Below are 27,761 nucleotides of genomic sequence, written 5' to 3' on the forward strand. Positions count from 1 at the left end.
TGGCCCAGTCTGTAACAAAAAAATATTATTTATTACAGGTTCGCGATGCGTTTGTTATATTACCGTTAAAATGCGTGTTTCCCAATTCCCCCTTCAACTCCTCATAATATATTTAATTGTACAAACATCCTTTAAATATTGATTTTAAATATATTTGTTTAAAAATACTTATATAATAAATATATATTTCACATTTTCATTACAGGGTACTCCGGAAGCCACATCACTTCAATTGCATACTATGTTTCCAATTGCCTTATGCATGGAATAATATGGGTACAAGTACTGCAAATAAATGAGAGATAAGTGCGATGGAAGCAGGCGTCTACACAGAGAAATTAAAAATGAAAGAATATTGAGACATATATCATTACATTATTGCATTTAATATTTATTAATTATATTCAAATTTTAATAATAAGATTAGTTTAAAGTTACTCAATTCTCATTCTAACATAAAAAAATCGTTTACAACACATGTAATTGATTATAACAAACATAAAATAAAAACATGTAATAATAAATTAATGTTAATTTTAAATAATAAATAATTAAAATACATAATAAAACTCCAAATTAAATAGTGAATGTGTATAATTTATTATTTTCCACCATCAAATAATTGAAATAGGGCAAAAGTTATGAAAACCCAAGATTTTAAGAGAAGCTACGCACTCTCCCTCAATAAACAGATCGTGACGTCACTCGCAGGCTGGATTGCAAAATAACCAAATTTCCTGAAATACCAGGCAAACAGAATCGACCAAGCAGTGTTTTCCATGGTGTTGCCAGCATCAAATAATTACAATTCACAAAATTGTGCAAAACTTGGAGCCTATTTTAGGGAGCATACATTAAATATATATCACTCAATTTAATAAAAGCCTTAACATATGCTTTAGATTTGGTTGGCATTTTCCTCCACACATATGAAAAAAGCAATCCCAGTGATATTCGCGTTAACAAATGACGGGGCATGTATGAACTATCAAAATACAAAAAAATCGTCTTTGTGACGTAGACTAATCCACCACTGCAAAACAATGGCAACCTCATTAACCGAAAGCGAATTAGTTCAGTTCATCTTCCGCTGCCTTAATAAATGTTTATTTCCTGTTAAATTTTTAGTAATATCCAATTGTTTTTTCTTCTTTTATTGTTCATACGGCCAAAATTCTTTAGGATTTATTTTTTTAAAAAATGCATCAATGTGATGGATATTATCGAGCCAGTGTATAAGGTAGTAAAATGGAAGTCTGATCTTGTGTAAACGCCGGGTTAGAATATACAAATTTAATTTAAAAAACTTAATAATTTAAGGAAACTGAAATCAATTACAATTTTATCAAATTATTTTAAGATAAATAAAAATGCAACCAACCAACTTCAGACTGCTGTCATTTCCAAGCCACTCGTCCGACAGCTGTTAAAATTATTCCAGTGACAGCTCACTATATTGTTTACAAGCGTACAAAAGCATTTTGATGAAAATTTTCCAGAAAAAAGTTATTCGTGATGGAATTCAAGCGTGAAAGTGTGATTTCTTTATATTTGGCTATCGTTGGAACACTCCAGGATTTAAATGTGAATAAATCTTTTGTGTCTCGTTACCGTGATACTGGTAGCGTAGCCCGACGTCAAGGAAGTGGACGGAAGAAAACAGCAACATCAACAGAAATGGTTCGAAAAGTAAAGAAGCGACTTGGTCGAAACCCGCGTCGCAGTGACCGAAAAATGGCTCGCGAGCTGAACATATTGCAATATTCCATTCGGCAAATATCGAAAAATAAGCTCGGGGTAAAGCCATTGAAATTCTAAAAAGTGCAAGAACTTACACCGCAACAGAAAGAAAATAGACTCAAAAGAGCTAAAGAGTTGCTTTGCTTGGCCGAAAGTGGTGAATTGCCAAATTTGGTTTTCTCCGATGAGAAAACATTCGTTGTCCAGCAGTTTGTAAAGAAACAAAATGATCTGTTTACTTGTCAAAGAGGTTAGCTGAAAATGTACACCTTCGGTTGGCCACCAAAACTCAAGCGCCAGCCATGGTGCTTTTGTGGGTTGTCATAACAGGCGATCATCGCTCTCCGCTCTTATTAATGGACCGTGGCATCAGAATAAATGCCGAATATTATCGCGAAAATATTCTGGAGGGTGTATTAAAGCCTTGGGCACGCAAACATTTTGGGCGTAGACTTTGGACATTCCAACAGGACTCAGCACCATCGCACTCAGCACGCGCCAATGGTGACCAAGTTGAACAGATCTAAACATATTCTAAAATTTGATGCAATTTCCGATACTTTTTGCTTTCATTCAATAAAATTAAAAAAAATGTAAAAATTATGGCGTTTGATTGTAAATATTTCCGAAAGCCACCTTGAATCGCGATTTGTGTCACAGGATTACTTTAGTGGTTCAAAAATACCTAATTATTTCGGATGCCATACCTTTAGAAAAATAACGGGTTCGATTGCCAAAATTTCTTTAGGAAATTTCTTTAGGATTATTTGGTAATGGATGTTTTTGCTTATCCTCTCCTCTCTAATTGCCATTTTGGAATATGTATTCATTCCAAAGGCATTGGCAAAAACATACACCATACCGCGTACATACGCACTTATGGTTGCGTTTGACACTTAAAGCTTTTCACTTCGAATGACTGCAAATAAAAAGCCTAATTCCATAAAAAATAATGCAAAAAATAAGCATTTGGCAGAATTTCATATCAATCATTCAGGCCGGCCTCCTCTCTCTCTCTCTGTTTGTGCATTTGAAGTGAGTAATTTCAATAAAGCGAAAATAATAACAAAATACGCGACACATTTTGCGTTACGACATTCATATTCAAAACGCCCGTCCTGCCTGCGAGAATATTTGCAACGACGACCACGGCGAGTAGCTACAAAAACATTTCATGATGGCAACAACAAAATGTACGAAACGGAGCAATTGATTCACGTGTCAAATATGCGTGACTGGCGAACAAAACAAACGAATGTGGCAGCAGTGCACCGTGGCATGGAATCATATAATCAACGGTTGTAAGGCGAAAAGTTGGTTGCACTGTGGAGCAGACATGAAGTGAGAGAAAATATAGAATAGAAGTCACTAAGGATAGACTATTTCGAATAGAAAGACTTGGTTCGCGCTACATTTCTACATTTTATTTGGTAATGAAACGAAAGAATTTCTATGATGGAATGAAGTAAGTCTATAGAGACGAGTTTCCTCCGACCTCTGACAGTTTGGCGCGCTAGGTATGAAATTTTCTTTTGTATTTAAAATATGATTGGTTGAGATAAAAAAAAACCTCAGTTAAATTCAGACTGCTGTCATTTCTAAGCCACTCGTCCGATAGCTGTTAAAATTATTCCAATGACAGCTCATTATATTGTTTACAAGCGTACCAAAGCATTTTCGTGAGAATTTTCCAGAAAAAAAGTTATTCGTGATGGAATTAAAACGTGATAGTGTGATTTCTTCATATTTTGCTGGAAAACCACAAGGGGCTATTACTTTTGTGTCTCGTACCATCGCTCGTTACCATGATACTGGTAGCTTAGCCCGAAGTCAAGGAAGTGGACGGAAGAAAACAGCAACATCAGCAGAAATGGTTCGAAAAGTAAAGAAGCGACTTGATCGAAACCCGCGTCGCAGTGGCCGAAAAATGGCTCGTGAGCTGAACATATCGCAATATTCCATTCGGCAAATATTAAAAAATGATCTCGGGGTAAAGCCATAGAAATTCCAAAAAGTGCAAGAGAAAGCGCAACAGAAAGAAAATAGACTCAAAAAGAGTTGCTTCGCTTGGCTAAAAGTGGTGAACTTCCTGAACTGAATTTGGTTTTCTCCGATGAGAAAACATTCGTTTCCCAGCGGTTTATAAACAAACAAAATGATCGTGTTTACTTGCCGAAGAGGTCAGCTGAAGATGTGCACCTTCGGTTGGCCACCAGAACTCAAGCGCCGGCCATGGTGATGGTGTGGGCCGCCATAACAGCCGATGATCGCTCTCCGCTTGTATTAATCGACCGTGTCATCAGAATAAATGCCGAATATTATCGCAAAAAAATTCTGGAGGGTGTATTAAAGAATTGGAGGGTGTATTTTGGCCGCAGACATTCCAACAGGTCTCATAACCCGCCACCCAAGAATGATTACAAAATGAGGTTCCTCGCTTAATTTCCAGAGCACAATGGCCACCAAAATCTCCGAATACCAAACCGTTAGACTATTATGCTTGGATTGTTTTGGAAAGCAAGGTTGGCACTAAAAATTACCAAAGTATCGATCTCCTCAAGCAAGCGCTTCGCCGGGAGTAGGCCAAAATGCCGCAGAGCAACATTTGGGCAGCGTGTGACGGTTTCATTGGCCGTTTGATGGCCATAATTCATGGCAAAGGTGAGCAATTCGAACAAATCTAAACTTATTCCAACATTTGATGCTATTTCCGACATTTTTTGCTTTCATTCAATAAAATAAAAAAAAAAAATAATAAAAATTATGGCGTTTGACTTTGTTGCAGTTTTTTTTATATCACCCTGTATGTACATATATTCGTATTCAGGTATACTGAGATACTTGTATTTTATTTCAGATATTGAATATAAGAAAAAATGTATTGCCCAGCACAACAATCTATCAGAGTTCGGTCCTATTTTTAACCGAAATTTGGGGGAAGTTCCAATTTTGGATCCCTTTTTTGGTCCGACTTCTGGCCGAAAATTATATTACATACGAAGGTTCGAATGGAAGTTTAAAGTTTTTTTCTACCTTTTTCGTTCCCTCCCAAACCACTGTGTGTGCACAAAACAAATATTGGGTTACATTAATACATCGCTTTGTTGTTACGCTCTCAGCAGGTTAAAATAGCAAATGCAGTACCGAGAAGAGAAAGACAAAAACACTTTTACTTTTATTATGAAACAGAGAGGAGAATGTTGTTGGCTTTTGACGAAGGTGTACTGCTGCTGTTGCTGCTTCTGCTATAGAGGGAGGACTTTTATTAGATATGAAAATGAAACAAGAACAAAATCGAAATCAATAGATAAGAGAACGGTGCAACAGATACTTTTCAAACAAGCACACACAGACACATACACCGGCAGAAAATAAGTACAGGTGGCAGGTTGCTATATGTGTGTACCCTACAACATTATGTGGAGAGGAAAATATATATATTTTTTGGCAAAACCTATTATGACACACCTTTTTTTTGAGCAAAAAAATCCTTTACGATCTAGTTTTCTTGAATTAGGAATATAAATAATAATCTGCAAGAATATAGTAAAGGAAACGATATGCTATATAAATTATACTATAATACACGTCTACTTTATACTACACCTACAAAAACACTGATTGTCTAATTCATTTTAAAGGAAAAAAAAGGTATGGAAAGCTTAAAAATCATATTTTTTTGCCCTACAACAGTATGTGTTGGGGGTATTATAAGTTTGATTGGGTCAAAAATTATGTAACACCTCGAAATATTGCTCCCCGACATAGGAAACTATATATGGATCTTCGTATCGCGCCGAGCTGAGTCGATCTAGCTATGTACGTCTGTCCATCCTTCTGTCCATGTTATTTTTTAATCACGCCACAGGTCGCAATTACGGTCCGATCTTCACGAAATTGAAAATGGAGGTGGGTTAGGGTCAGAATAGAAGAAAATTTTTTGATTTTACTGTTGCTTTACAAGCCCCTATTAGGACCTATCGACGCGGACTTTTGCATAGAGTTAGAATTTAGGGCTGCGCAGAAGCCTACCAACTTGGCCGGTAATCGGACAATATTTAGTGGGTAAAATAAACCATAATTTTTATGTCAAAAATACGAAAATTTCCACTAATATTTTTAATACCGGCCAAATCACAAATACTTCTGACCATTAAAGCGATGCTGATGGGCAAGATATCGGATATATAGCAAAATAGGTACAAACGTATGTACAAGAAATAGATCTTCGTTATTCCGCTGTACTGATTTTCATAATTCTCATCAATTTGGAATTGTCTCTTGCCAGAAATGGATAAAATCTAAGAAAATCACGTAAAAATATGCCAATAAAAAGGTGAATATTTTCTACAGTTTTTCTACATCTGTAACACTATCAGGGTATTATATACATGTCGCATGTATGGTCCGATCCTCACGAAATTTTGCATGGGGGTAGTGTTAGGTTTAGGGTCAGAATTTAAGCCTATTGTTTTGGAAGATGTACATTTAGGGGTTCAAATGGGCCAAAAAAAATCTTAAATTTTCTTGATTTTGCGGTCGATTTACAGGTCACAATTGATAATCAATCGAAACGGAATTTTGCATGAGAAAAGATTTAAGGACAAGGAAGAGGTCTAGCATTTTAGATGGCCATTGGCTATATTTACACTTAAAATGGTGCACAACTTTCGTGCGGAATTGTTTTAAATACCTAACAGCACGACGGAGTGGGTAAATATTGGCCAAATTCCCCGGGTCAAAAACCGAAGGATAACACCTGGGCAGGACTCTATGATATTATTTCAAAAACGAAATCTTCCAAAATAGATTTCGACATAAAGGGGTTCCAACATATTGTATTGTTATAGGGTATCAGATGGTCGGCCCCGCACGACTAAAGCCTTTGCTTACTTTTATATTTTAAAATAAGTAATTTTGGCTAGGAATCGATATCAAAATAAAATTTGTGATATCAGCTGCTTAAGTTTGGTTCAGGGTGAACGGATGCAGGTGGATTTTTGACATTTTGTTTTGGGGTTCATGTAGGTGGTAGGTTTGTGATAAAGACGTGGGTTTGGAAATGTGTAGAAAAATGTGCACGAAAAGTACTAAATAGTACTATATCTGGTATTGGGTGAGATAGTACTTGAAATCTGCAAATAGGTATTAGGGTCGCTGTTAATGGAGGTGGTTTTGGAAATGTGTACTATAATTGAACGATAAGTACTAAATGGAACTAAATTTGGTATTGGGTGAATGGATAGGGCTGGAAACCTCAAATTTGACATTGAGGTTTCTGTTGGTATCTGGAATTGATATATGGAGGTGGCTTTGGAAATGTGTACTATAATTGTGCGAAAAGTACTAAATTTAGTATTGGGTGGAGTAAAAGAGCTAAATTCCTGAAATGTGATATAGATATAACTCTTGGTGTCTGTGATTAAAATATGGAGATGGTATTGGAAATGATCCCTATATTAGTACGAAAAGTACTAAATATGGTATTGGGTAAAGGGATAGGGCTGCAATCCTCAAATTTGAAACTGAGGTCTCTGTTGTCATCTGGAATTGAGATGTGTTGGTGGTTTTGGGAATTTGTACTATAATTGTACGAAAAGTACTAAATTTAATAGAGCTGGAATTCTAAGATTTTATATTGTACCTGAAATTGAGATATGAAGATAGTTTTGCAAATGTGTACTATAATTGTTCGAAAAGTACTAAATAGTACTAATTTTGGATCACAGTTGGTATCTAGGATGGAGAGATGTGTATTGTTTTGGATATACGTACGAAATGGTACTAAATTTGGTATTGGGTGAGGGGATAGAGCTGAAATTCAGAAATTTGATGTTGAGTTGACTGTTCTGGGTTCTTGGATTTACATATGCAGACGTTCAAATAGTTTTGAACACCCAAAAATAGATGTGGATATCCTTCCCCTCCTATAGCCATATCTGAACCTATTTTCACCAAATTTGAAGTATTTGTTTCTAGGATGAATTCAGTTTATTCATTTGGGCTGATATTAGCCATTTGGTGAACAATAAATCTGATATCGGATAGATATATACATGAGAGCTATATCTAAATCTGATCCGATCTCTATAAAATTTGGCAGAAGTATTTCAGCTCCATAAGTTATCTGGTACCAAATATCATTCTTGTGGAGTGCATATTACGCATGTGAGGGACATAAAACCCCAAATCGGATGGAAGATATATTTGGGAGCTATAGCTATATCTGTACCGATTTTCTCCAAATTTGATGTACTTGCTTCTAGACTGAATGCGGTCGGATGTGCCAAATTTCAGGTCATTTGGACAGATATTGACCATTTGGTGCAAAATTACCAAGAAATCGATTGAAGATATATATGGAAGCTATATCTAAATTTGAACAGATTCTCACCAATTTCGTTAGGGTTCGTCCTTGGGCCAAAAAAAATATTGTTTGGAAAATTTCATCTCAATCGAATAATAAATGCGACCTGCATTTTGTTCACAAAAATACATGGACAGACGGACTGACATGCATAAATCGATTCAAAAAGTGATTCTATGAAGATCCTTAAAAAATAACTATGGGTCTATTTCGCTTCTTCATGTTACAAACAAATGAACAAAGACATAATACCCATACCGCTAAGCTATAACACGAACGGAGTGCCTAAAAGTATGCTAATTAAATAACAAATATAAATATAAAAAAATCCCTTTACATATGACTCTAACACGAAGTGTTAACTAGGCATTTAGAACCGGATAAAAGTCCTATCGTCTTGGTTCTTCGAGTCAGATAAGTCTAAGTCCTGCTACTTTTTATGTTGGTCCTTCGAGACACATTGGCCTATTTAGTACAAGGCGCAATTGCCCCTCTTTAAAATCTACCCAAATCATTAACCAGTTTTTTTATTATAATAGCCAAAGGGCCAAATCTGGGTGTTTTGATATTAATCCACACTCCCTTACATTTTGAGTTCCAAACCCACGTATTTTTTTTTAAGATCCGTAAGATATTAAAAATTCCACTTATACCGGCGACTAACCGTTTCATTCAATACTTCTCTCATTGTTATTCTTGAGAATGGTGTCCATACTTTTCCCTGTTGCGTCCCTCTGCCAGTTTCCACATTTTCATACACTCAAACAGGGGGCAGCGCACATACAACATCAACAACAACTACACACACACACACACACGTTCTATTAAAGCTTTTACCGAACATTTAGTTACAATTTATTCTATGCATTATTCACTGTCAGTCAATCAGTTTACGTGCGAATTTGTCGGAGTGAAGACCTCAATACGAAACGATCTCAGATAAAATTTAAATAAAAACTACAAAATTCAAAGCAAACCAAAAAAATAGTAAAAAATACATGCAAAGAAAATACATAAACACAAATTTTAATCTATAATTTGTGTATATGATTTTGAAAATAAATAAAATAATAACTTATATGAAAATAAGCACAGATAAAGTAAATTGTTGATTATTGTTTTTTATTTTAAAAATAGAAAAAAAATTAAATTTATAAATATAAAGAGTTAATTTAAATTGTGTTTATGTGCAAATCCCACTGTCATAATTTTGTTTTACATAAATTAACTGCGTTTTGAAAAAAGTTCATAAAAAAGCTTTCCATTGCAATGCACGAGATAAACAAAAAAATACGTTACACAGTAAAAATAAAAAAAAATAATGAATGAATAAAAATATTTTAATTCAAATGTTTATGCGGCATTAAAACTTTCGAATACATTTCACTTAGAGTCGAATTAAATAAATATATTAACAAAATATGAATGCCGGAGAAAGACAAAGAAACTTGATTTTGAAACTTGGTATTATATGTTGAACTTAATTAAAAAAGTGAAAGAAGGAAACTTAACTCAGTAATAATAGCGTTACTAAATTTGACCTGTCACATATTCCAAACCAATGGAACATAACCCATAACAATGGGTCAAATTTTAAGAAATATTGAAGCAACAAACAAAAATTTATTAAAAGAACATGGGTTCTATTAAAAATATTTATTAATCCCAGAATTGCAATTAATTTGGGCTACACCAAAACGACAAGTTATTTTTAAAAATTTTCCTTTAAAAAAGACACAATGGAAATGGAATAATTTTAGAGGAAATTTATAAGAAATTGTTGACGTGCATAGACAATATTCTGTTGAAGAAAGAGAAAACAAACACAGAAAGTGGCACTTATTTCGAAATTCAATTAACGAATTTAAAACTCTTCCTTTGGGAAATATGCCGAGAATTATGGCTAACGCCTAACAAAAAAAAAAAAACATTAAGTTCGCCCGGGCCGAACTTTTAATATCCTCCACCATTGGGTAAAGAAAACATTTTTATATAAAAGTATCTGAATTCAAACGTGTTCCACTTTAAACTACAAATACTAGTAAGACCGTTTGGATAATGCTGTTAAACTTTTATATGGGGCCATACTAAAACGGAAACCTCTATTGACAATTTTATACTTCAAGGATTGTTTTCTACCAAATCGTTATATGTACCTACATAGACTATGTTCCGCCACCGGAGCTAGAACCCATTATGAACTACAAATACCAATTTTTAGACAAATCCGTGAGAAAAATCATCAAAGTACCGAAAATCGGGGGGTACTGTTATATGGATCTGTACAAAAACGTGGACCCATTATGACCTACAAATACTAATTTATAGACAAATCCATGGAAAATTTTTGAAAAAATTCATCAAAATACCGAATATCGGGAGGTACCGTTATATGGGGTGTATACCAAAACGCGGACTTTTATATACTATGCTTCGCCACCGGAGCTAGAACCATTATGACCTACAAATACCAATTTCACTGGGAGAATATTGGGAGATACCGTTATATGGGGGCTATACCAAAACATGGACCTATATATACTATGTTCCGCCACCGGAGCTAGAACCCATTACGAACTACAAATACCAATCTTTAGACATATCCATGAAAAAATGTGGCACAAATCTTCAAAGTACCGAATATCGGGAGGTTCCCTTGTATGGGGGCTATACCAAAATGTGGACCTACAATGTTTCGCCACAGGAGCTAGAACGCATTATAACCTACAAATACCGATTTCTAGACAAATGCTTCAAAAAAAGTGGCACAAATCATCAAAATACCGAATATCGGGAGGTTCCATTATATGGGTGATATACGATATCGTACCAAAAGTCCTGCAGACATAACATACATTTAGTAAAATTTTATCAATCTACCTCAATTCGTTCAGAAGCTAGAGTGATTTCCACAGACGGATAAACGAAAAGACGGACGGATATCGCAAAATCGACATAGAATTGTATGCTAATCAAGAATATATATACTTTTTGGGGTCTAAGATGTATATTTCGAGGTGTTACACGGAACGGAATGACAAACTTAATATACCCTCCATACTATGGTGGAGGTTATAAAAACAAGGCCTCAGTTACGTCAAATTATACCAAAATTTTTTGATATTTCGTATTTGCAGTTTGTAATAGGTACTGCAGTCTATGACAAAAGATTGTCTATGCGTGTCCAGATCTTCGTTTAGTCCCTGATCGGTATATTCGGAATTTTGGTGTTTTTGCGGCATTATTCACCGGAAGTTTCGTATTTAAATATAGTAATGGCCTATGACAAAAAATGCTTCTGTACGGTATCTCTCTATATTCGGTATTTTTAAGATTTTAACGGATTTTTTATCGGATTTTAGTCTTTATTTATTTGAAGATTTCCAAATTTGTTCCAAATGGTGGGGGGGTACCTTAAGTTCGGCCCGGCTGAACTTACTGCTTTTTACAAGTTTTTTCTACTTTGATTTTGTACACGATCACCCCCTACCTCATAGTTCACAGCAACATCAATTTGGTGCTATTTGACTCACACTCTAAGGACTTCGAATTTCAAATTGGTCGAACCGAAAAATAGAGACTGGTTAATATCCTCCGACAACCAAAAACGCCAAATAACAACTAATTGTTTTGGCAAAGACATCCGAGAATATCAAAACCTCTTTATATCTCTCCATGTAGTTATATGATACCGTTCTATGGCACTATCTATGCCTGTACAAAATTTCAATAATCTAATTGCCAGCTCTAACGTGATTTCTGCAAACAGACTGCGGACTGATATAACTTAATCGTCACAGAATTTTACATTTTCAAAGGGAGTGAGAAAATTAATATGTCCTCCAACTTATCTTGGGGGATATAATAGCATTTCTGTTTGTCTAAAAAATAAAATGTAGTCGAATCCAACATTTTGGGAATAGGTACATATTCGAAATGTTAAAACTCCGAATCCGAATAGAATATAGTCGAACGTTTAAAATCCAATGTGGGAGATGACAGTTCGCGTTTCAATGGATGGAAAATCTTCTACAAATAGGTGACCTTCTATCACCAGAAGTCTGTTTATCGATGGAACTGCTGGCTTTCTTTGGATAGAAGATGACCTATGAACATAAAGCCTTCGATTGATAGAAGACTTTCTATTTGTAGAAAAACTTTTTTTGGATGGAGTAAGTCAGTGAAAAGAAAGCCTCCTACGTACAGAAAACCTTCTGTAGATAAGATAACTTTTACGGATAAGAGCATCTATAGATATATAACCTTGTATGGGTATAAAACCTCCCAGAGAAGACCTATGGATAGATGATCCTCTTTTTATGTATAAAAAACTTTCCATGAAGAAGACCTTCTATAGGTTTTATGGGTCCCTTTTATGACTGAAAAACTTTTATGTATTAAAAACATCCTACAGCCATACGATTTTTTATGAATATAACAATTCCCATGGATAAAAAAGCTTCTATGAAAAAAATACCTATATATAGATCTTCTATGGATTCGATGAGTATAAAGCCTTTTATGTATAGGAGACATCTATAGAAAATCTTCTACGAATAGGAATTCATACTTTTATAATGTACCTTATTTGGATAGAAGATGTTCTTCGGTTAGAAAACGTATTATGTTTAGGAGACTTTTTGTCTATAAAACACCTTATAAGGTTGATGAATTTCTGGGAATAGTGGACCAATGGGGTACTTTCGATGAAAACAACCATATCTGGATAAAGACCTAAAGAGGGCCCAATATGAAAAGTATACCCTCTACTATCAGCGATATGCGACTTATGAATAAACCGTCCACCGATGAAATATGTCCTTTGACTTGAATGTACTTCTATAGATAAGACACCTTTTAGGGATAAAATGTCTTTCTGATAAAAGATCTTCTTCAAAAACATTATTTGATCGAAGATGTATTGTAGATAAAACACCTTTAATTAATGGACGTTTGGAGAACGTTTTATGAATAGAAGACTTTTTATGGTTTGAACACACCCAATGGGATAGACCCTTCCAAAATTCTTACTCTGTCTCAAAATCATATACAAGATAATTTTAAACTAATGATTCCGCCAACTGTATTTGATAACCTTGTATTTAGCATTTTCTCATTCTTTACTATATTCTTTATCAGAATACTACGTACATACATACTATATCACGCTCCAACAGTCATCGATCTCCAGATTACTCAGAAAATGATTATGAGGCCAACAAGCAAAACAATACTACAAAGTCACATGTATTGAGAACATAAAACATGTGTAGCCAGTCAACACAGCAATGACATTTAAAAATGCCGTTAAAATGCACAACACAAGAGAGCAATAGATAGCTTTGTAAAGACGAGAAATTAGTGTTAAGTTTTCCAGCTGACAGGGCCAATCTGACATGGTGTTCTCCTTTGCCACTCTCTCAATCTTTACACGAAAACACAACTAGTTGGAACAATGTCTAGATTGTAGTTTGTTTTGTCGAATGTTTATTTTCGAGCTTTGGTTTTGCCGAAACGCACATTGCGACTTGTTGACGACCAACGAGAGCGAGCTACCACTAGCTAGACATGTACTTTTTTAATATTGCTTATCGTCGTAACATTGACTGCAGTTCCGCAGTCAGCAAACATATGTTCAATGCACGTGAATGGCACACAAAAACAGAGAAAAGCTTTAACCGGCTATTGTTTTAACATTGCGGTGCAATGTGTGGCAGGGTTGCCAAATCGCACAGTTACCAAATCGCTTTATGTGAAACATGAATAAAGGGCTTAAAACAATTGATTCATCCATTACTCTTTTTATACTACTGGCTGATTCATCTACGCCCAGGAGCTACGGCTGAAGCTAGAATCTTGAAATTTTGCATGTGGTTAATGTGATTTTGGGAAATTCGTACTGAAAGGGTACGAAAAGTACTAAATTGTACTAAAAATTAAATACTTTGTGTTGGACAAACGGAATGAGCTTTGCAATTTGGATTGATTGACTGATGGAGTGCTGTAGAGATGTAGCAAAGAGTTTTTGGAAATTCGAACTTTCAGGTTACGAAAAGTTCTAAAATGGTACTAAACTTCTTAAATGGTACCATTTGGTATTGTGTGAAGGGATAGACCTAGCAACTTTAAATTTGGTATGAGAATCAAGATTGGAAAGCAAGTTTAGGATATGAAGGTGGTTCTGGAAATGTGTACTACTTGTGCGAGTTGTACTAAATGGTACTACATTTTTGAACATTTTGGTTTAGTGTGACCGGATGAAGCTGGAATTTGAAAATTTTGTGTTGGGGTCCCTGTTGGTGATAGGTTTGTGATAAAGAGGCGAACAGATAGTTCTTACAACCTGAAATTTGGTAATTCGGTATTTTGGTATGAGAATCAAGTTTGGAAAGTAAGTTTGATATATGAAGGTGGTTTTGGAAATGTGTACTAATGGTACTAAATTTGGAACATTTTGGTTTAGGGTGAACGGATGATGCTGGATTCTTGAAATTTTTTTGGTGGTAGGTTTGTGCACGAAAGTACTAAATGGGACTATATTTGGTACAATTTGGTATTGGGTGAACAGATAGGGGCTTGAAATTTGGTATTAGGATCACTGAACGCTGTATTTTTATTGGGGTAAGGGATAGAGCTAAAACCGCGAAGTTGTATATTGTGTGAACTGTTGGTGTCTAGAATGGAGAGATGTATATTGTTTTAGATATGCGTACTTAATGTTGCCAATATTTGGTATTGAGTGAAGGGATATAGCTGAAATTCTGAAAATTAAATTTTGGGTCATTATTTGGTTCCTAGGGTTGACATATGAAGACCTTGACTAATTTTGAACAAAAAACATGGATTCCGATTTTTTTTCGAAAAAAGTAAAACATTCGAAATACTGAAAATTTAGTACGATGTATGTGGTTTTGATTAAAAAATTTGGTCAAACTGAACAAATTGTGAATTTTGAGCCTAATACGAACTATTTGAACGAATCAAAAAAGCATTACAATAACAGCTTTTTGAACACACCTTGGTATTGATAAATACTCTTAGTAGCTTCTGTCGAATGATACACCCAATATCGGTCTCTCTTCAAAGTCAGAAGATGCAAGAAACTGGAAAAGAAGACACTTTGCTGCCAGTAAAAATTTCTATTCATTTCCAATGAAAAATTGCAAATTGGCAACCCTGATGCGTGCACGTAGCCACGCAAATGCGTTGTGAATACTTGGGAAAACGTCTGCGATAGGTGTTTGTCACCTGTAAGGACGAACATAATGCAAATGTAGGTATTTGTGCAAGTGTCGTATAAAACAAATACGTGATGAAATACATGATTATAATATCGGTAAGAAAATACTATAAAAACCAATTTCAGAAGGTACGTGATTCGCTCTCTATCCAAGAAATGATAGCATTTTTCTAAAATAAAAAAAATTAAAATTATGGATAAATAGGTAACATATTGAACGGCGTAAATAAGTACCTCATCTAAGGTACGATTTTACGAGTTCGAATTTTCACCAAATCTAGAAAACCAGAAAGACATCATTTTGAGAATTTGTGTATAGACCAAAGTAATTTTCACAGTTCTCTCGTGCTGTATAGGAAAATGGAAAAAAGGGAAAATTCCAATGAAAACATGGTATATAGCATTCAATTATAGCACGTTTTCAACAAATTTCATTTTATGGCTACAGAGGCCAAAATTTGATAAGGCCAAAACGTGCTTCATTGATATAACGGTTTTGGACACCCGGTCTCTTTGGAGTCCGTCTGGGTGTCTGACTGGCTGGTGCACACGATAACTCTCGAAGGGAGTATCCGTTTTGATCCAAACTTGGTACATCGTAATATTATTATCAAATCGGTCCAATTTTTCTGGTACCTCCCTCAAAAAAGATCAACATTTTCGCAGAAAATAACTTGCCTATAGAAAAAGAAACGATCACGCAATGTCGTTCAAAAACCCTAATATTTTTATCAGTGCTAGGTCAGATGCGAAAGTTTAAATACCGGCCCACTCCATCAAGTACCTCCTTCACGAAGGGTCAAAATTTTAAATAATTATAACTCTTATAAAATGTGATGTAAGATTCGGATTGACTTAAAATTCCCACATTTCAATATTTGTACCAATACAAGATCTAGCATCCCAAATAAGTATCAGATTTTCTTTAAAATTCACATATCCCAATATTTCCACAAACGCAAGATCTGTTATGAAAAAAGGATAGGATGGACCACTCCTTGTGGTAACTACGGGTCAAAATTTTCAACAACCACTAAGCTCATTCGATTTCTTTCACACTTCTACATTTCTTCTACCTCTATTAGCGCAAGATCTGGTGAAATAAATATATCACCCTCTCTGGTACCTCCCACACAATGGGTCAAAATTTTAAATAATCATATCATGATATGCGAAATGAGCACCCGATTATCTTCAAATTTCACACATCCCAATATTTTTGTTAATCATAATATCTCCCCCACAGAGGCTACAACATTTCACCTAGCAGAACTTTAAATCTCATAGAAGGCGAAAAGTCGGAGTTCTTAATATTTTGAGATATTTTAATCTTCCTTTAGAAGTTTAAGATCTTCCCACAGATAGGTTTGAGATCTTCTCATAGGAGATCTTTTGACTTTGTCTATGGGAGACTGTCGATCTTTTAAAAGATCTTCATTTTTATCCAGCAGATATTTAAATCTATTCATAGAAAATCTATGATGTTAACAAACTAGAACTTAAGAGAGTTCTTTATCGCTTCATATATGTTCTGTAAGGGCTTTTGAAGAAGATATGCAGATGTATCAAAGAAGATATATTATGTAATCTTGCAAGGAAGTTCTGCTTCAGTATTGCGCTCAAGTCTCCTATGATGCGTGATCCAAACGAAAACCATAATTTCACGACGACCTGCCTTCATTATTTCCTCTTATTGATTTTACCAAAATTGATGTTATGTTGCAATTTATTTCCGGAATATAAACGCATCTGATACAATTATTTTAACGTACGCCCTTTCATTTTTATCGAATCATTTTTTGGACAACTTTGCTTTTGTGGAGGAGTTATCAAATTTCCAATATTCCAAAGTCTAAAGAAAATCGTACACTGATGTAATCCTCTAGGAAAGATAGAGTTCGAAGGGATGGCTCGATACTTTGCATTTTCGACAAATAAAACTTATATGAAATATACCAAGTTTGAACTATATCAGGTACTCCCCATGCTTTACAAGAGATATGTATATTTTTCGGAAAATGTTGAACTTTTTGGTTGGGCACCGAAAAGTGTGGGTAGACTAAAATCTCTAGATTGATTGATTGTAACGATGTTCCTTAAAAGGGACGAAAGGTCTAAAATCCTCATTTTCTTGAATAATATATAATGCTATATAGCCTCTGTATACCCAAGTAATGAGCATACCATTTTTCAGAACTGTCACCCTTTTCATTCAACAATTGATAACATAACAGAGATCCCTAAACACACTAAATAATCCACAAAGAAAATGTTCCTTTTGCAATAATAATAATAAACATAACTCATTTTAATGTGGGTAAAGAATTCAAAATGGGGTCATAAATGATTCATGAAAGTCTCACAGTAACATTCATACATACATGTGTGTATGTATGTATGTACATAAAACGGATATGAATATCAAAACAGAAACGTTTCGCATTTTCTGGAAGAATCAAAACCAATACCAAACAAAGGTACGTACTACCGCTTGCCGATGTTGGTGATGCTGCTACCTTTTGTATTCCATAACACCACATGCCGTATGCCGTGTATCTGTTGCTCGAATACAGCTGGCCTGGCACATTGTCCACTGTCGTGCTGGCGACGAAGATGGTTTGAACGGTGACGATGGCAATGGTAATTTTTTGTGTTTATTCCTCCTCTGTATTATGGCATGGATGTGGATGAGTTGTTGGGTGGGTGGGTGGTACCGACACAGTACGTAATCATGCAGACGCAAACATCCCAGTAGAACATGTGCTAGTTCAAACACTGCCACTGACACGTGATCCCATAAGGGATGCACGTCAGATATAGTCAAATTGTTTTGCCAAGCATCGTTCAGTGCAGACTTTAATGCTCAGCGGATACATTGAATTGAAAAATAATTTGTTGCAATAAATAAATAAATAAAAAAAGTAACGGACAACTGAATGGAAATAGAACAATAAAAATATGCGTGTGTGTATTAATTAAATTTATTAATAATATTTGAAAAAGTCAAATCCCAAAACAAACAATAAATTAATATAGAAAAAAAATTATATGTATGTGCTAATTATTTTTATTAATACTCTTCGCTAGGAAAATGAAATAACGTGTATTATTTGAAAAGTGGAATCCCAAAACAAACAAAAAATCTGAAATTATTTAAATAACAATAAAAAACAGCAAAGATTTTAAAGAAGTGTTTTCGAAACAAAACTAAAAGTGCACAATAAACAAAAACAAATAAAAAATGGAAGGTGAATCTACGGAATCCACACATAATACAAAGGTATCGGATTCTGCCTATTCAAACAGCTGCAGTAACAGTCAATCCCAAAGAAGGTATGTAACAATATTACTATTATAAATTATACCAATATGAACTCAAATTTAATAAGAAAAAAACTAATTGTAAACAATAAAAAATGGAGAGAATAATTCCACTTTAAAGCCTGAAAACTCATTCCAAAAGAAGTTGATACGATTTCGAGAGAATTTTGCTCACACATTAAAACGAGCAAAACCTGGTCGCTCCTACTTGAGCGACATAAAAAATAGGGGCCCAATTCAAGAAAATTTTACTCTTTGCTTGAATTTGAGCGATTTTTTTGTAAGTCTTTCTTTGTGACTGGGTGAACACAATGGAAAGGAACCACAGGGCGGGTTTCTCATCGGATATACATGGGTCTTCTTTCCGCTTGGGTGACATCACCTTTGTAGCATTTTCTATTCATGTATGCTTCCCAAATAAACCAGCTCTACTTCTAACTAAAATAAAACAAGGCCGGGCCGAACTTTGAATACCCTCCACCATTTGGAACGAATTTAGAAATTTTCAAAAAATAAAATCCTAAAAAAATTCTGTCACGAGGTTAAAAATACCGAAGATAGTAGTTATATTGTAGTGTATACGACGTGGACCTACATATGCATGGTTTGTCATAAGCCATTACCATATTCAAATTCGAAACTTGAATTAAACGGTCAATAATGTAGCTAAAATCATCAAAATATCGTATATAGGGAGGTACTGTTATATCGGAGCTGTGAGAAGACCTGTCACAGACTGAAGTTCTCATTATGAACTCTAAATACGTAATTTCAAATGATTCTGGTGAATAATGACGCTAAAATCATCAAAATACCGAATATTGGGAGGTACCTTTATATGGGGGCTATATGGAGACGTGGACCTGCACAGACTATTTTCTATCATAGGCTGTAGTATAAATTACGAACTTCAAATACCAAATTTGAAACAATTCCGGTTAATTATGTCGCTAAAATCATCAAAATATCGAATATAGGGAGGTACCGTTATATGGGGGCTGGACCTGCACAGACAATTTTCCGTCTTAGGCTGTAGTATCCGTTTCGAACTTCAAATACCAAATTTGAAAAAGTTCAAATACCAAATAATGTCGCTAAAATAATCAAAATACCGAATATCGGGAGGTACCGTTATATGGGAGCTATATGAAAACGTGGACCTACATGGCCCATTTATTTACATGTGTGCAAAATGTTAGCCTTCTATTTCAGATAGCAGATAGCGTGATTACAACAGACAGACAGACAGACGGACATCGCTAAATCGACTTAGAATTTTACGCTGATCAAGAATGTATATATACTTTGTTGGGTCTGACATGATTATTTCGAGGAGTTACAAACGGAATGACAAAGTTAATATACCTTCCATAGTATGGTGGAGGGTATAAAAATGTGGCTTGTAGATTATTAATTTTTTTATGAAGGCTAAAAAAAGCATGTGTATTTTGCCAATAGGCAAGTTAAGTTCGCCGACCATGTCGGTCCACGTTTTCGTGTAGCCCCCATATAACGGTACCTCCCGTTGCTCATCCAGGTCCATGTCTTCGTATAGCCTCCGTATAAACATATGCCGATATTTTTTTTTTTTTTTTTTTGTTTTTTAATTTTTAAGTTCCTTCCAGATGGTGGAGGGTATTCTGCTGCTTTTTTTCCTTTTTTAATTCTGATAGAGAACTCGGGATATTTGGTCTCATATCAAGTACCAGAAGACCAGACCCTCTAGTGAAAAAAAAACTTGTTGAGGAAAAATTACATTCTTCCTCGACATCCTCGAAAGGAAAAGAAATATAAACACGTCTACAGAAGCGAAGTTTGATGTTGCCAAAAAATTATGATCAGACCCTAAACAAAGTATTGGTCATCCGAAACAAAAAGAGTTCCCCAGACAACTGCTATTAAGTGTACTAGTTATTTTAGGACCTCGAGATCTACAATTATTTTTTCATAAGAGAGCTGATGGGCAGCAATCTTATGCACTCATATCCGAAGACGATTGATGTAGGATAGGCGTGAACATAGATGGTTTTAATATCTTAGCAACTGGAAAAGTAGTTTCTCGCCAAAAGTCATTTGGACAATTCTCACTTATGCTCATACTACAAATTACTTCAGTGAGGTGTAAAGTGACTTTCCATATTTATATTTAGCAAATTTTGAAGCATACATTTAGACGCTCTGGCTTGAACCGGCTTTTAGAAGCCAAGTAATGAATTATTAAATTAATTTTCCATTTTTATAGCTTGGAAGCTCATCGCTCATTTTATTAAAAAGCGTCATATCCCCTGTTTCGAAAAAACCCCATTTTAAGTTATCGATTGAAATTTGTCTTCCCGAAATAAAAAGATAATTTAACATATTTGGTTTGAAAATGGCCCTATCAGCATAAAACTCTTGGGTCTATAACCTTTAGAGGAAAACTCTTCTTCGTCTAGAATCTTCTGTAAAAATGTCAAACCTTCGACATTTTATATAATCTTATACGCGTGTTTTGACATATGTATCTATAATTAATAAATAACAAGCAGTCTTATGTTTTTACTAATAAAGAATAAAATATATACTTCTAAGAAAATATTCAATCTTCATAATTTTGCGGACACATGTCTTTTCTTATTGAATGGAAATTTGAGCTGGAATGAAATGACCGAAAGATGCCAAAATGTTTCATAAACTGTACAAAACGAAATAAATTTTTATTCTGAGAAAAGGTGGTATTTATTTTTGCTGGCTTGGTAATAACCTCTTAAAACAAATATCACAGCTAATACGAAATTATTGAATTTGTGATTTTTTTGCAAATATTCAACAAAAATAGACAGAAATCACATAGTGGAGGTGGTTTTTAATAAAGTTCTAAAAATATATAATCACACCTCATATTCTGGAAAAGTTTGTTATGAAAAATATTTCTCACAGTTACGATAATTATGAGGAATTGATGGGGTGTGGTTAATAAATATAAATAAAAAACATTTGTATAAGATAGGCAATAATTTATAAAACATTAATAATAAAAAGAATAAACTTAATAATAATAATTATAATAACTAAAATGGTAGCAATAATAATTAAAATTGATGATAATAATTAAAAAAATATATATAAAATTTATTAATAATAAACATTGTTATGTTAGACAGTAATGTTGAAAACAATAACGGTATTTATAGTTATAATAGTAATAAAAATAATATTAATAATAAAAATATTAACAATAATTATAATAATAAAAAAGCAATAAAAATTGTAAAAAAATATTAAAATTACCTATAAAACCAGTAACGAAAGATACCCTACACCCCTTTGCATATTTGGTAGAGCTTCATATAACATATAAAAAAAATATAACAAATCGGATGAACAATATATATGGGAGCCATAGCTATATCTGAACCGATTTGACATTCCAAATTTGAATTTCTGTGCTCAATTTGGTGGTAAATGCCAAATTCCATCCCATTTGGGCTAATATTACATGTTTGGTACACAATAAAAGGAAAATCGGGCAAAGATATATATGGGAGCTCTATCCAAATCTGAACCGATCTCGATAAAATTTGGGGAATGTATTTCTGTGCAGTATTTGATATATATACCTAAATATCGTTGTCACAGAGTGCATATTACGGCTGCGGAGGACAAAAATATCAAATCGGATGAACAATATATATGGGAGCTATAACTATATCTGAACCGATTTCGATCAAAACTTATTTCCAGGCTTAATTTGATCATATATGAATAAATTCCATACTATTTGGGCTGATATTTCACTTTTGGTGCACAATAAAAGGCAAATTGGTAGAATATATGGTATTTATATTTAAATTACAAATGCAGATTATCAAAAGAAACTATGGGTCTATCTCGTTTCCTTTTGTCTGTTACAAACAATTGTACAAAGACATAATACCCTGACCACCTTGTGGTGAGACTATAAATAAAGGATGAGATGAAAAAACTGAAACTAACTTCAGACAGTTGTCATTTCTAAGCCACTCGTCCGACAGCTGTTAAAATTATCATTACATTGTTTACAAGCATACAAAACCATTTTGATGAGAATTCTCCAGAAAAAAAGTTATTCGTGATGGAATTCAAGCGTGACAGTGTGATTGCTTTATATTTGGCTGGACAACCATAAGTTGCTATCGTTAGAGCACTCCAGCATTTGAATGTGAATAAATCTTTTGTGTCTCTTACCATCGCTGGACGGAGGAAAACAGAAGAAATGGTTCGAAAACTAAAGAAGCGACCTGATCAAAACCCGCGAAATGGCTCGTGAGCTGAACAAATCGCAATATTCCATTGGCAAATATTGAAAAATGAACTGGGGATAAATCCATTGCAATTCCAAAAAGTGGAAGAACTTACACCACAAAGGAAAGAAAATATACTCAAAAGAGCTAAAGAGTTGATTCGCTTGTTCGCACCGGCCATAGTGATGTTGTGGGCCGCCATAACAGCCGGTGAAATATTATCGCCGGCCGAATATTATCGTGAAAATATTTTGGAGGGTGTATGGACATTCCAACAGGACTCAGCACCATCGCACTCAGCACGCGCCACCTAAGAATGGTTACAAAATGGTGTTCCTCGCTTCATTTCCAACGCACAATGGCCTCCAAAATCTCCGGATACCAATTCGTTGGACTATTGTGTTTGAAGTATTTTGGAAAGCAAGGTTGGCACTAAAAATACCAAAGTGCTTCGCCGAGAATGGGCCAAAATACCGCTGAGCTACGTGTGACGGTTTCATTGGCCGTTTGAAGGCCATAATTCGTGCCAAAGGTGACCAATTCGAACAAATCTAAACTTATTCTAAAATTTGATGCTATTTCCGACATTTTTGCTTCCATTCAATAAAAATAAAAAAATGTAAAAATTATGGCATTTGACTTTGTTGCAGAATTTTTATCTCACCCTGTAAAAATATTTATGATAATAATAATTCAATTTTTAACAATCATATTCGGAATTAGTTTCATTGCAATTATGTTTAAATCAAAAATAGTTCAGTACAAAATTCTGTTCTGAAGCTTGCCTTATTTAAACATTATTATCACTTTGATAAACCCAATGTTAATATTTCCTTCAATTTATATTTTCAGTGGCAGTTCAAAATCTCGCCTAAGTGGCAGTCATTCATCGGGTAGCAGCGGTTATGTCGGCAAACCATCAACACAGACCAGCAGGTTAAAACTTAAATTCCCATTTCCATATTATTCTGAAACTAATTGTAATTTTTTCTCCATTAATACACAAAGTGAAATTCACATTACCAAAAGGGGTAAGGACAAGGGCAGGAAAAAGAAGAAGCAAAAGTGTTCCTCAACCGTGACGAATGCCCTGGACTCACAAGAAGATGTGGCCAAAACAAATGAAACAAAGGCCGATGAAGAAATCGATCTCAATGATATTACAATGAGTAGGTGGTAAACGAAATAAAGCATGTTTGATATTTAAAATATACCTCTTTTATCATCCATAGCTCAAGGTAATCGACAAAAAGAGAATAAAGAGAATTTGGAAAAGGAAAACAATGAACCCAAAATAGAAAAGTCCCTTCAGTCGCCCATACCATCGCCATTGTCGGCAACCACCAATCAGGGTGTTAAATCTGAGAAGACTTGCGAATCGGCCCCCGGTAAATTGGAATCTTCGGGAAAAACTGAAAAACTTAAAGAGGTAACTCAATGAGAGAAATAAAAAACAAGGACATCGCCTAATGTTTTGCCATTATTTTCCAGGACAGTTTCTGTTGCGTTATATCAATGCATGATGGCATTGTTTTGTATACCACACCCAGTATTACAGATGTACTTGGTTTCCCCAGAGATATGTGGCTGGGACGTTCATTTATTGATTTTGTACATCCCAAAGATCGTGCCACATTTGCCAGCCAGATAACTACGGGCATTCCCATTGCCGAATCGAGGAGCAGTATACCCAAAGATGCCCGCAGCTCGTGCTGTGTAATGCTGAGGCGTTATCGTGGCCTCAAATCGGGTGGTTATGGCGTTATTGGACGTTCGGTGAATTATGAGCCATTCCGTTTGGGTCTGACCTTTCGTGAAGCTCCCGAAGAGGCAAGGTCAGACAATTCCTTGCCCAGTGGCACAAATATGCTATTGGTAATATGTGCCACACCCATAAAAAGTGCTTACAAAGGTATCTCAAAAGAACCGGAACTTTCCACAGTTTTCTCTAATTTTCCTATTTTTCAGTATGCGATGAATTGCTATCCCGAAAAACGCCTAAATTTGCAATACGTCACACAAAGACTGGTATTATTTCAACAGTAGATAGTGGAGCTGTTTCTGCATTGGGTTATTTGCCCCAGGACCTTATTGGTCGCTCCATATTGGACTTTTATCATCATGAAGATCTCACTGTCTTAAAGGAAATCTACGAGACTGTTATGAAGAAAGGTCAAACGGCCGGTGCTTCATTTTGTAGCAAACCCTATAGATTCCTTGTGCAAAATGGCTGCTATGTTCTCTTGGATACAGAGTGGACCAGCTTTGTAAATCCATGGTCAAGAAAATTGGAATTTGTCATTGGACACCATCGCGTCTTTCAGGGTAAGTTAAAACACTATTATGCCTAGGAGCTTTCCTAAAGCATATCTTCATTGCTTATTTCAGGTCCCAAAAATCTAAATGTCTTTGATCCACCACCATCCAACAAACCCAAACTCTCCGAGGAGGCAATGCAGCGCATATCACGCATAAAAGAGGATATTCTTAAACTTTTATCCGAAACTATTTCCCGTCCCAGCGATACTGTCAAACAGGAAGTTTCTCGACGTTGTCAGGCATTGGCGTCTTTTATGGAACCCCTGATGAATGAAGTGGCCCGTCAAGATCTCAAATTAGAGCTACCAAATGAAAATGAACTAACCGTTTCCGAACGTGACTCGGTTATGTTGGGTGAAATTTCACCACACCATGATTACTATGACAGTAAAAGTTCCATTGAGACTCCGCCATCGTACAATCAATTGAATTACAATGAAAATTTGCAACGTTTTTTTAACAGCAAGCCTGTTACAGCACCCGTAGAAACGGATCCCATTAAAATGGAACAATCCTACAGTACTCCGGCCAATACCGGAAGCAATCTCAGTCCAATGCAATGTTTTGAGGATAGTGGAGGCAGTGGATCTTCGAGAAATTGTACTTCGGGCAGTAATCTGAACATGGGCAGTGTTACAAATACCAGTAATACTGGCACGGGTACTTCCTCCGGCAGTGCACCTCTCGTCACGCTTACTGAATCATTACTGAAGAAACACAATGATGAAATGGAAAAATTCATGCTGAAGAAGCATAGGGAGTCTAGGGGTCGAGGATGTGGTGAGAAGAATAAGAAATCTTCCGATAAAACCATGGAGTATAGCGGACCGGGTCATGGTATAAAACGGGTGGGTTGCCATTCTTGGGAGGGTGAAGCAAATCGACCCAAACAACAGCATACCAATCTTTTGGAGATGCAGCGCGATTTTGTCGAACATCACAATGTTGCACAACAACCCTGTAACACTAATACCAACAACAAAGTATTCAATAATCGTCAAACAACACTGGACAGTTCTGCATTGAGAATTCCCTATACGACTGGTCTGAATTATACTCGCAGTGTAAATTTATGGCCTCCGTTTTCGGTGGGACTCTCCACTCATACCACACATACATCGCCCATAGCCCAAAACAGTTTCACTCCTCCGCACAGTATGTTTCCCACTATTTATTATATTCCTGCCCCTGGTCCTACCGCAGCCGCTGCTGCAGCAGCTGTTCAAGCTAAACGTAATCCCGCCGACATGCCAAGTACTTCAAATCAAACATTACCCCTTCAGTATATGACAGGCGTTATGTATCCACATCCGCCTTTGTTCTATACACATCCTGCAGCAGCTATGATGTACCAGCCGGTTTCATTTTCAAATGTGACCAGCAATTTGAGCATGGCCCCAGAGAGAAGCGTGGGAGCAGCAGTAGATTTTCGAACGGTAAGAGAAAGATGGATATATCTCTTGATGGATAATTGTAAAATTAAATCCTTTGTCTTTTTTGTTAGAATCAAAATTTAATGGTGGCCCCAAATAGTTCTAAACCTCAACAACAACAGCCACATCAGCAGCAACAACAGGGAGCTTTTCATTCAATAACACCCGTGCAATTGCAGCGACCATCGTCCCAGGCCACTTCGGTAAAAGCCGAGCCAGGATCAAATATGGTAGGTTTAGATTAGAAGAGATATTGTTATGGGGTTATTTACACTGTTCATATTATTTTGTTTTCGAATAGGCTCCATCGGATTCTTCTAAAAAGGGAATTGCTGGTTCTCCCATTGTCTCTGTCATGGGTGATTATGTTTCTGATCAGCACAACGAAAACACTCTTAAGGTAATTTTGAAACTTACACATTTAAAAAATATGTTTAAGGATCGTATCTAATTTTTTACAGCCCAACACCGATAGTAATGGTAATAGTGATGATATGGACGGTTCCAGCTTTTCATCGTTTTATTCGTCATTTATTAAAACAACTGACGGCTCAGATAGTCCCCAGGAGAACGACAACAGCAAAGAGGCACGAAAATTTAAGGTAAGTTTTACTTAAAAACACCAGTAATTCCCAAAATTGATCTATTCTACTTTGAAAAAGGTACAGACTGAAGAGAAAATAATGGAAGATGCCGAGGAGGATGAAACACAACACGGCGGTGGACTGTAAATTATAAGATATTCGTGATATGGATATTTTTTTTCTCGTCACAAGCATTTTGGATGGTCGCTCAAGTACAAATCAGCATAGATGGAATGCAGTAGGTTCCCTAAGCACTTCGTACTATATTTCTATATTTCATAAACGTTTTTTCTTTTTATTTCATTTTTACTTGCAGTTTTCAAAAAAACACTTTGTGGACACATTTAGTTATAGCAGTTTTCTACTATATACTATTTTGTTAACAGTTGGCTATTTTGTAATACAATAGATATGTAATTAAGAATGAAAGGATACCTTATTTGTATTTAAGAGAAAAGAACTAAAGATAAAATAAAGAATATTTTAATTTTACTT

The 27,761-nt window shown here is 35.3% G+C and overlaps 2 protein-coding genes across 3 annotated transcripts in view; one reads left to right on the top strand and one right to left on the bottom strand.

Moving 5' to 3' along the window:
- Window positions 1–202: 202 nt before the first annotated feature.
- Window positions 203–27,761, bottom strand: part of LOC131805969 (N-glycosylase/DNA lyase-like) — a 29,804-nt gene continuing 2,245 nt past the window's right edge. Inside the window, exon 6 of the mRNA XM_059129777.1 lies at window positions 203–325. The gene's annotated coding sequence lies outside the window, so the exon portion shown is untranslated. The remainder of the gene's footprint in view (window positions 326–27,761) is intronic.
- LOC101890180 (period circadian protein) lies at window positions 9,081–27,743 on the top strand. 2 transcript variants are annotated; one of them, XM_005177483.4, is made up of 13 exons: window positions 9,081–9,207; window positions 18,435–18,680; window positions 23,783–23,866; window positions 23,939–24,099; window positions 24,163–24,359; window positions 24,422–24,842; window positions 24,899–25,255; window positions 25,319–26,685; window positions 26,754–26,912; window positions 26,984–27,082; window positions 27,144–27,284; window positions 27,351–27,504; window positions 27,583–27,743. In XM_005177483.4, the coding sequence occupies exons 2-12, from the start codon at window positions 18,589–18,591 to the stop codon at window positions 27,411–27,413; spliced, it is 3,141 nt and encodes a 1,046-aa protein (XP_005177540.2). In that variant the 5' UTR covers window positions 9,081–9,207; window positions 18,435–18,588; the 3' UTR covers window positions 27,414–27,504; window positions 27,583–27,743. The 2 variants fall into 2 exon arrangements, with proteins under 2 accessions (XP_005177540.2, XP_005177539.2); XM_005177482.4 differs by having other exon boundaries at window positions 9,083–9,207; window positions 27,345–27,504.

Source organism: Musca domestica, unplaced genomic scaffold (assembly GCF_030504385.1).
Source record: "Musca domestica strain aabys unplaced genomic scaffold, Musca_domestica.polishedcontigs.V.1.1 69, whole genome shotgun sequence".
NCBI lineage: Eukaryota > Metazoa > Arthropoda > Insecta > Diptera > Muscidae > Musca > Musca domestica.